Source organism: Dreissena polymorpha, chromosome 9 (assembly GCF_020536995.1).
Source record: "Dreissena polymorpha isolate Duluth1 chromosome 9, UMN_Dpol_1.0, whole genome shotgun sequence".
Lineage (NCBI taxonomy): Eukaryota > Metazoa > Mollusca > Bivalvia > Myida > Dreissenidae > Dreissena > Dreissena polymorpha.
In genome coordinates, this window is record NC_068363.1 from 92,705,965 (window position 1) to 92,717,229 (window position 11,265).

General features: G+C 36.4%; 1 protein-coding gene across 1 annotated transcript; it reads left to right on the plus strand.

Moving 5' to 3' along the window:
* The first annotated feature begins 1,941 nt into the window (after window positions 1-1,941).
* LOC127843757 (uncharacterized) lies at window positions 1,942-9,820 on the plus strand. Its single transcript, XM_052373495.1, has 4 exons — window positions 1,942-2,104; window positions 3,078-3,244; window positions 3,499-3,784; window positions 8,047-9,820. Exons 2-4 carry the CDS (start codon window positions 3,206-3,208, stop codon window positions 8,289-8,291), a joined length of 570 nt encoding a protein of 189 aa, XP_052229455.1. The 5' UTR covers window positions 1,942-2,104; window positions 3,078-3,205; the 3' UTR covers window positions 8,292-9,820.
* Window positions 9,821-11,265: the final 1,445 nt, after the last annotated feature.

The following is an 11,265-nucleotide window of genomic DNA, read 5'->3' on the forward strand; positions in this document are numbered from 1 at the left end:
TTGGTTATGTAGAGTTTCATCATTTTGCTCATGGAAATGGTAATGACAAGTAAAATAAAAATGTTTCAAATTCGCAAATTTGTGTTGTTGTTATGACATTTGTGAGGAAACAGTAATACATTTGCCATGTTCTAAAATATCCACTATATGCAAATGTTGAAGATTTAATAACCTGAAAATTATAAAGCATTGCAACGCGAAAGGATTGAATAATTTGGAGAGAGTTCTGTTGTTGTCGTTATATTTGTTTGGGTAACTACGAGGATTGCTTATATAAAGTATAAAACACATCACTCATTGTGTGAGCACGGATCGATGGCCGAGTGGTCTTAGCTATAGACTTTTACTCCAGGGGTCAGTGGTTCGAGCCCATGCAGTTGAGTGTTACTTTTTTCTTTCTTTAATTGTATTCTTGTTTTTTTTCTTACTGGAGCTTCTTAGATCCAATGTTAAAGGGACTGTCAACCACGAATGACGAAAAAAGAAAAGTTCTAAAATACCGTATTTTTTTACAATTATTAATTACATTGATTAAAATATCACGACTGGTATATCAATATAAAGCATTCAATGACAAACTTCAATACATGCCAAAATCTGAGAAAAAGCCCCTTTAATTCACGCAAATAATTTGAGGGAACTTGATTGGTCATTGTCGGCTCGGTTATTACTTACATATACCCCGGGTACGTACTCTTTAAAGGGATCTTTTCACGCTTTGGTAAATTGACAAAATTGAAAAAAGTTGTTTCAGATTCGTAAGTTTTCGTTTTAGTTATGATATTTGTGAGGAAACAGTAATACTGAACATTAACCATGCTCTAATATAGCCATTATATGCATCTTTTGACGATTTTAAAACCTAAAAATTATAAAGCGTTGCAACGCGAAACGATTGAATAATTTGGAGAGTTCTGTTTTTGTCGTTAAATTTTGTGAAACTACGAAGATTGCTTATATGAGGTATTAAATACGTCGAGAGTGTACTCGGCGGAATAGCTCAGTAGGCAAAAGCGTTTTTACTTTAGGACTCTGGCAGGACTACAGGGGTCACTGGTTCGAAACCTGCTCCGGGCAATGTTCTTTTCCTTTTTTTAATTTTTTTCTTGTTTTTTTTACTGGAGCTTTTACGATCCAATGTTTACATTTATCAATATAAAGCATTTAATGAATAAGTTTAAAAAATGCCAAAATCTGTGAAAAGGCCCCTTTAAGTATACTTACATGTACCCCGGGTACGGTATATCAACTTAAGCGGTCGATATTAGACTGTACCCGAGTTGTATTACCGCCAAAAATCCGATGTAAACCGCGCTACTGATTACCTTAAAACGGTATTGTTTATGTAAAACAAACTGCTCTTTAAAAAACTGCATCAACATGCTTTTTGAGTATGAGTTTCGATAATATAGAGGCCATTTAACAGAGAATTGACATAAATGATATAACACAATTAATTTTTTTAAATAGCCGAAAACGACCGATTTAGCGTTATAATTCCCGGGTACGTTTTAGTTTATTTACCGTACCCGGGGTACATGTAAGTATACTTAAGAGTACCCGCGGTACAATGTATATATAGGTAGTTTCCGAGCCGACAATGACCATTCGGGCCTTACTTGACTTGACTACACGTGCAAATTTGCTTTATATTTATAATGTGTATCTACCAAGTTCTCAGTAGAACTCTACTTTTAAATTGTTTTCAGACCACTAAGTTATATTAGACTACTACACAATAAGACTCGTATCGAACTTTATTTGTAAATGTCAAGAACTGAATATTTTTTAAACAAATTTACAACCGTTCATATATTAAGTAGACACGTCAGAATTCATCATACTACACTCGTTTTTTATCATTTAAAATAATTTATTTATTATTCATAATTATTCTATTATTATTCATAATTATTCGTTCAACATTATCATATCGTGAACTCGCAACGTTATCGATCCACGTGCTATGCGCAAAATGATAGAGAACGAATTAAGATGACGCTATGCAGTAAGTGTCGTGTGCAAACTTCTGTGGTTTTTCCGAAGCGAACCGTGTGCATAACATTTTTGGAGAAACGAGGGGAGAGACGCAATTTCTGGACTGGTGAGAAATACTACTTTATTACATTTTCAAAGTTTATTCTGGGTTTGAATTCTTTACGATTGAAATAAGCATTTACCATTTATATAAATGTCGTTATTCTTTAGATTTAATACACTTCATTTATTGTGATTGAAATATGCTTAAAAATAAAACCACGTGGTTATATTTTTCCTTATTTATAAGGTAGAGGAATAAAATATTATGTGAATCAATAAGGGTATGCTTAAACGTATAAGTTTGTGTGTGATTATAATGATATTGTTTCCGTCGGTTGAGTTGCTAACGCTTAAGGTACTGCGTCAATTTTCTTCTCGATTATACCACCGTACCACGTGGTTGGACCTCGTGGTCACATTGCGCGAAGGTGCGCCAGAATGAAAATAAGACAATTGGGCTCTATGTATTTAATTATTATAAGCATGTATGGTTATTAATGAAGAAATGTTATAATACAAGATAACTAATATATTTACGTGTGATTTGACAACCAAATTATTAAACATTGATTTTGCCCTTATCATGATGCCGTAAATTTACCAACACGTGCTAATCTAAAACGTGAACCAGCCGAAAATTAGTTTTTAATTAGATGATCAAAGCGTTTTGTAATAACGACCATCTTTGACAAACATCCGTATAAAATATTCTTATTTAAATAATTATATTTAGATCAGCTAATAATTACACATTTTTGTTTGGTATTTGTCTCGAGCAGTGAGATGGAAGTGCAGTGGACTATAACAGTTACTAAATCTCTCTATGATGTCAGTTTTTTTCAGGATCATGGCAAGTTCCGGTCAACCTCCTGGGCAGCCATTTATGTACCCTGTTGTGTTATGTGTAGCTGAACAGGTGAACACAGCTCTGCTAATGTCATACTCTTCCGATATGAAGCTTGTGACGGCAAGATGTGGTTGTTCTGATTTGAATTGTCGTATGTTGACTGCATTGCAATTGCTTGTGTGCTCCGTAGGTGGAAGTTGAGAGTTGAATTGAGTGAACACAGTTGAGTAGAGTTGTTGGTTGAGACGCAAATCATCATGGGAGATAGAGAATGCTATAACTGCCATCGTACTGGACACATGGCGCGTGAATGTCCGGATGGTGATAGACGTGGAGGTGGTGGTGGTGGTGGCAGACGTAAGTGGAAAACTTTGTGGCTATAAGTGAATAATTTAATTCTAAGAGAGTTGTCCCAATTTTAAACCTATTGATTTAGTGAAAAAACCACACACTACTACCCATGTGGCATGTGTAGCTTCAGGTTTCTTTGCTTATAAAATAACTCAGTAAATACATATCCACGTGTTTGATCTGTATTACACATATAACACCAGTTCTGAACTTTTTGAGTGGATAAGTCATGCAGTAAGACATCTAACTATCTGTTGTAGCTCGTGGTGGAGGTGGCGGCGGCGGAGGTGCTGGTGGCACCAAGTGCTACAACTGTAACGAGACCGGTCACTTTGCACGTGAATGTCCTACTACCAAAGACTCCGGGTCCAGAGATGGTGGAAGACGTGGGGTGGTGGTGGCGGCGGCGGTGGTGGCAGCATGGAGTGCTACAACTGTGGGGAGCGCGGACACATCTCGCGAGAGTGTGGACAAAGAACGAAAGCCAAGAGATGGTGGCAGTAGCGGTGGTGGCAGACGCGGGGGTGGCGACATTGAGTGCTACAAGTAAGGAACATGAATGTAGTTTGTTAAAGAATGATTTAATAGATGTTGCAGTGTTGTTTTTAGTCAGATTTGGGGCCAAAATGTGGCTGTATTCCCAAACTCATGAATAGAACATTTCCTGAGCAGGACATTCCTATAATGAGGCTTTTGTGATCATCTTTTGTTTGTCATGCATTGTGTGTTGTCAACATTTACCTTATGTGAAAACTCCATATTAAACTTTTGCAGTCCCATCTGTATGCTACTTGGCCAGAACAATTGATAAATGATGGTTTTGGCATGTTTAAATGTGGGTCTTGTGGATTAAGAAATTAATCCCTGTAAAGTTAAAAGAAATTGTTGTTAACACTAGAAGTTACATTCATCATCGAATCTTAATAGAACTTCTTCAGAACATAAGTTCTAATTACTGCTGGGCTAAGTTAAAAAGGGGTTGTGGTTCTCTTATAAACATGACTGTAGTGAAACCTTTAAAACACTCTAGAAGTCAGATTTTTTGTCCAATCTTCACGAAACTTTGTCAGATTTTGTGCGAATGATGGATTTTCCTAGCAAGAAAATTGTTGTGGTTAAAAAAGATGTCTTCAAGGGGGCGTGGCAGTTTTCCTTGTTTGGCTATAGCAAGACATTGAAACACTAGAAGTCGTATATGCAGTCCTCCATGAAAGTCGGAACATTTAATTTAATGATAACTTGTCCCTGTTCATAAATAGTTGTTTGTTGAAAATCATGCCCACCAGGGGGCAGAGTGGTTTTCCCTTAATGGGTATCCTGAAACCCAATGAAAATTGAGAAGTTACATATTTCGTCAAATTGTAATGAAATTGGGGTGAGAACCTTTGTTTCTTAGGCCATCCTTTAAAAAATTGTTTGTTTGGGCATAACCCAACCCAGGTAAATTTGGGTGGGTCGGTAGGTAGGGATTTTATTTTTTGTTAGTAATTTTTTTTTCTGACATTGAACTCCGACATATACCAAACTGAAAAGGTAATTATCAAATGTAAGCTCCAAGTCTTCTGCCTCATGCAGGGTTCGCCAAAACTTTAAAAAATCTGTCAGTCATTCGGACTGACAGACTTGAAATTTTTGTCAGTCCGATTCAGTTTCTGTCAGTCCCACTGTCCGACTAAACTATAACAGCAAAACACAACAAAAGAGAGTACCTTTTTGATGTTTATTGGTTTTGATCACATTAAAATACATAAAAACATGTCCAAAGTCGATATAATTAAACAATTATTATATAAATAATAAACCACATATAACCCAAAGGTATCCTTTTTAGACTTCTTTTGTCAAACTGTTTTTAGCCTGCACAGCTCTACAAATCCGTGTTCTTGCAAAAGTTTAGGGGTGACATCCAATCAAGTTTGACTTAATATGCACACACCCATTGCACACAAATTTGGATGACTTCAATTTCTGTTTATTAGCCGATTTCACAAGTTCTAAAAACAACACCTATTGTTAAAATATTTTCTCTTAGCTGAGGTGGTTGATTTCCAGGTTCAATTAAATGAATGTCTTTCACACCTATTTCTTGACTGAAGGCCCATGATAAATTACCACCATCCATTCTTTTTGTCTGAAATAACACAAAACATATTGCTACAAACTATCAACACAAATCAAAACATAAATATCCCTATGTCCGAATTTTAAAATATCCGAAATATAGTACATCGGGTGAAAAATCTAATTTTGATTTCAGAAATTATTGGTGTGTAAATTAAAATATATCCTTCCAGAACAATATAAAAATGAAACTATTAACAGAAATGCTCACAATGCCTGTTGAAACAAGTTTTTCATGCGGTTTTTTGTTGTGGAGAAATTAAATGGAACAAATAAAATGGGCGGACGCACACGGTTTGCTGTTTTTAAACAAAGACCGTTGATTTTGAACTCGCATGTGAATATGATAGTCAATTCTAATCCAACTTAACATCAAAACATCAAAATGAAAGGTAAGAAAAAAAGGATTTTGACAGAAGTTGAACAAAACAGGCATTGACCTTCTATTAATCCAATAGCATATTATACACTTTGGGATCTTTTTAAAACCATTTTTTCATCCGATTGTGTCGGTCAGTAGACCGATAATCTTAAATCACTTGTCGGTCCTTAGAAAAATGTGCCGGTCAGGACCGCGGACCGACGGTTTTTGGCGAACCCTGCTCATGAAAGGAAATTGGTAAAATTTTCTGCACCGTCTGTATCACCACCGCACATTTTGTTAGTCTATTTTTTCTATAAAGAGCTTCTTTTCATTTACTTATTTTTTTATACGACTTGCCATCGGCCGTATATATTGTAGGCAGACGACAATATCACTGTGTATTCCATTATCTGCGCATGAAATGACCCAATATTACCCGATAGCGAACTCGATGTTGATTGGCCCCCTACCATATGCGCTTCAAATTGTTCATGGAAACAAAGAAAAATAATAAAAAACAAAAACACTCCGGATTAAAATGGCGGATGTTTTCAATGAAATTTAACGAGATTTAAGCATATTCGCAAATTATATATTTTCTAGAGCCAAATTCGCTATACTTTCGCAAATGGCGAACGACAGCGCGACCCTGTAGTAGTGAGCATTTATTCCAATAATAACCCGATCGCATGCTCGTGCTGTCGTTCGCCATTTGATTAATTTGCAAAACTATTGAAAATTTGGCTCAAGAAAAAATCTAAAATGCGAAAACTCTAGTAAAATTTCGTTGAAAACATCCGCCCTTTTTAATCCGGACTGGTTTTCTATATTTGGTCTCTTTGTTTCAATGAAAGTGTTTGCAATTCGAACAGTTAACCAAACCCGGCCTGTACCTGATAAGACCATTGCTTGACCTTATTGTTAATGAAGTGCACATGGTAGCTGGCCATCAGCATTGAGCTCGCTTTCACACGACATGACGTTGTCGAATGAAACGTGAGAACGGGTGGAGCTATCGGATAATATTGGGTCATTCATGGCGCAGATGTTTATAATTTGAAAACACATTTAATATCGCCGTCTGCCTCCAAAATAGCGACCGTTTGGAAAGACGTATAAAGAGTTAAGGCAAATGAAACAAAAACGTGACAATTCCAGTTAATAAATATTTCTAAGCTGACCACTTTTTATCTTTCTACCGAATATTTACCGATCTGAATTAAAGAGTGATAATTAACTAATTAGTTATATGGCGATAATATTTCACATCTCTTCACATCTCTGCCGATTGCCGAATTGAATTGTACGGTGATAATTAATTAATTTGTTTTTTACTCCCAAACTATCCTTAACGACAGCAGCGTATTTTAATTAAAGGGATACGAGAAAAACAAGAGCGGTTTAATTGTATTACGTCTAATTAATCGCATATGTCAAATAAAAAGGCGACTCAAATAAATACGGCGGTATGCGTTTTGTTCATTGCTAGTCTAGATATCCTTGAAGAGAGCATTGAATTAAATGACGCAATAACCAGAAAGGATAAAAAGCGGAAAGGACAAATTTAGCGCAAAGAAGTTTCGGCGAGCAAAAAAAAATTTTTTTTGGAAAGTAACAAAAAAAATTCAGGCCGATTTTAGTGGGTCGGTCGGGTTATGCCAAACAAAACAATTTTAAGGATGGCCTTATAATAGTGCTGTAGAGTTTAGAAAATGATTGTTTTATTTTTTTCGTCTAAAAATATCGCAAAAAGGGTGTGGGCCAGTTTTCCTTAAACATTTATTATTTATAGTGAACCATGTTAACACATTGGAAGTCACTATTTTAGTTCAATCTTATTGAAACTTAGTCTAACATTTTGTCTAATGATATCTTGATATAGATTGAAACTGGGATATGTGAGTTACCTAATTTGGACTTCTGATAATCACACAGTGCATGTCTCTGACGCTTGATGTTTTCTGACTTTTCTCCTAGTCTGGGACAATCTTTCAGTTAAATGACTAATCTTAACAATTATCTAAATCATAAGGTACCGGCCCCATTCCTATAATGATGAAAGAAATAACAATTGCAGAAGTTAAACATGCGTGGAATGCAGGGGTAAATATAATACTTGATTTTGTCGAGAAAAACCTGCAGAATGCATGTTGTAATGCCTGCCACATAGTCTCACTTTATGTGAAAAGGGTTTACATTTTCTTAATATGGAAGGGTCTGACTGTCAAATTAATATTTCAAAATGTATACATTTGATTATTTTCAGGATATTATATGAATGGTGATGGTTTATACATAACAAAACATGACTTGTATTTTATAGCTGTGGAGAGACAGGTCACATCTCCAGAGAATGCCCATCTCAAAGAAGTGGTGGTGGTGGTGGCAGAGGAGGCGGTCGTGGTGGCAGTAGCAGCGGTGGTGGTGGTCGCTCTGGCAAGTGCTACGAATGTGGGGAGGAGGGGCACCTTGCTCGTGACTGTCCGGACCGCGAGTAGACCAAGCGTTGTTGAAATGCCGTTGTATTATTTTTCGGGTTATATCGGCATGGACAGCTGTGCACCGTAGTTGCTGATGTGATGTATGCAAGGAGTTCTGTTAGAATAACTTGTATACCACCTTCTGTGTGGGTTAGACCATGAAGAAATGGCACTGGATTGTGTGCTTGCATGCAATTTAGTTTTTTAGAATTAAGAACATTAAACCGGTGTTTATTACTTATGTATTGTTTCTGATGTTGATTTAATGTTTTATTTTAAGGATGATTGGTTTTGCAATTTAATGATAAATTATTATTGACAGGCTGTTAATTCATTTTCCGTATAGCTTTAAGTAAGGTTTTAGTAAAATGGTTGTAGATTTATTTTGCCATACTTGTTGATTGTTTAGTTTAAAGAAAGTAACCTGACCTGATGCCATGTCAAATTGGTTGTTTATTATTGCATATTAATAGTTAAGAAAAGCACAAGTTGATAGTTAAGAAAAGCACAAGTTGACAAATTTTCTGGTTTGACATTTTAAGGTTCAGGTCTAAGAAAAAAAGAAAGTAATAAGCTCAGTCACATGTAAGGTTCATTTTAATGCTTTTATAGATTATGTGCCTATCGATTCATGTTTAAGAAAAAAGAAATGTATCTATCTAACAATTCATGTTTAAGAAGAAATGTATCTATTTAGCAAATTAGTTAATAAATTGAACATTAAATTTGGGTAGCTGCGAGCGCAGTTTACCCCAAAGTGTTTCAATGTCATGAATGATAAAACCTATAAATGTGAATTGTTAGACAAGCTAACCCAAATAATGTGTTAACTCCGAAGGTGTAGTTGGAAGGATAGATACAGCTGAAGTGGTTGGAGAACATTTGTTGTGTTGGATATATACAGGCTGGGGATATATTGGCAGCAGGAAAATTTTGTGTTGCCTGTTGTATCAGTGATCTATGGTTGTGTCTTTTGGGAGGACACGCCATTACGGACGTTGACTGGTTTTTTGTGGTTTTAGTATTTTGGTGATAATTAGTCAGCGTGTCTCTGGTGCTTTGTTGATTTTTTTTGGTTGGTCCAAAGTGTCGGGAAGTTCATTCACTCAATTCATCTCTCATGTCATTGATGGAGGTTCTGTGTTCGACTATTTCGTGTCTGATTTGTGATTGTTTGGCACGAAATGTTCGACCACGCGGAGGCCTGCATGTTTGCAGGGTCTCGAAATAAGTGCAGATAATGGGGAGGTTGGTGCATTTTGATGCCCAGTACTTGATTATTCACTTCGTGAAGTGGAAACAATAAAATGTAAAAGACATGGATGTCCAGGTTTGTGGCATATGTTGCGTTCTCTATATACAGGAGTTTTTAAGTCCTGTATGCAGGGCATGTCACGCCTACTGTGTTCTCAAAATAAGGCAGCTCACGTTTCAAAGGAGGTATTTTAGGGAGATCTGTATATAGTATGGATATATAAAGCAAGGTATTCAGTGTTTTGAAGTTAAGGCATTGTGGAACATTGAATAGTATTTGATTTTACTGATTTTCTTTATTATGTTCTTAATCATGTTGGAAAAACTTGCAAAGTATTAACAGAATAAAAGGTCGTTCTTTAAGTTTGTTTTGTTGTAATTTGTATTGTAGTGCACCTACGAGACGAGACATGAGATTTACATTACAAATCCCCTAATGGACCCAAAACCTGGAAAATATATATAGGATCTGGCACTAGTTGTCATAGCATACCATATTTTATCGAAACGAGTTCAGGAATTTTGTTAGTAAGCAAGCCTTTGGCGAGCTTAGTTACAAATTTCCTGGACGCGTTTGATAAAATATGGTATTAATGACGAGTGTCAGATTTTTTTGTCCCCTTCCGGTGTAACCGGAGGGGAGGGTTTGCGCTCTGCGTGTCCTGTAAGTTCGTCACACTTTTATGGATCTTCTGGATCCTGTGATAACCTTAAAAACTCTAAATATTTGTATGCCCCCCTTCGAAGAAGAGGGGGTATATGGTTTTGCACAGGTCGGTCTGTCCACCAGATTGTTTCAGGATGATAACTTGAGAACGCTTAGGCCTGATCATGAAACTTCATAGGTACATTGATCATGACTGGCAGATTACCCCTATTGATTTTCAGGTCAACGGTCAAGGTCACAGTGACTCTAAATAGTAAAATGGTTTCCGGATGATAACTCTAAAATGCTTATGCCTAGGATCATGAAACTTCATAGGTACATTGATCATGACTGGCAGATGACCCCTATTGATTTTCAGGTCACTAGGCAGGGTTTTTTTTAGAAAAAGGGGAAGACGCTGGGTAAAAGGGGAAAATCGAGCGCGAAAGAGACATATTTGGGGGGAAAAAAACTGTTCATTTCAATGTCTATAACTCGCCTACAGACTTCAGGTTTTTTTTTAGAAAAAGAGGCATGTCTCTGACCTTTTTGTTCTTTAACACATGAACAAGTGTGATACTAAAGTCAAAGTCCTAAATAAAGTTGCAGGGCTAGATCTTATAATGGGAAATGTTTTCAAATGGGGCTGGGGAACGATGTCAATATTGTGATTTCAATTTCATGATGAATGGGTTGACTATCTAGATCTGCTCCAGTATTGGAAGGGAAAGGTGCGGCAGCTGCCGATTGTCTACTTTCACTTTCACAATAATCCGACAGTATTAATCGATGTTGATTACATGTACCTCAGAATCCTGCTGGGTTTCAACGGTTTTTGATGATTCATTCTTAAAAAATGCGTCAAAGCAATTAATATTTTCAGAGTCTGAACGTTTTATTTTGTTCGTGTATGAACGCCAATTGTGAGACTTTTTTCTGTTTTAACGTTATATCTTGGCTTTCACATAACCCGGATGAAAATTAGACTGGTTTCCGGTAATTAATTTACGAAACACCCTTCTCGCGCAAGACCGGAATCCAGTAAAATAGTCACATGATTAATACGAGTAGTTGCCCAGTTTCCATGACGTTGTTTAAGAGCTATATATAGAATAACTGGGATTCCCAGATATGAGTGTTCATCGGGAGGGAGAGAGCGAGA

Coding starts and splice junctions, on each gene's coding strand:
- LOC127843757 (XM_052373495.1), top strand. CDS start 3,206: ATGGTGATAGACGTGGAGGTGGTGGTGGTGGTGGCAGAC. Junction 3,245..3,498: donor TGGTGGTGGTGGTGGCAGAC/GTAAGTGGAAAA, acceptor TATCTGTTGTAG/CTCGTGGTGGAGGTGGCGGC. Junction 3,785..8,046: donor GGCGACATTGAGTGCTACAA/GTAAGGAACATG, acceptor TGTATTTTATAG/CTGTGGAGAGACAGGTCACA.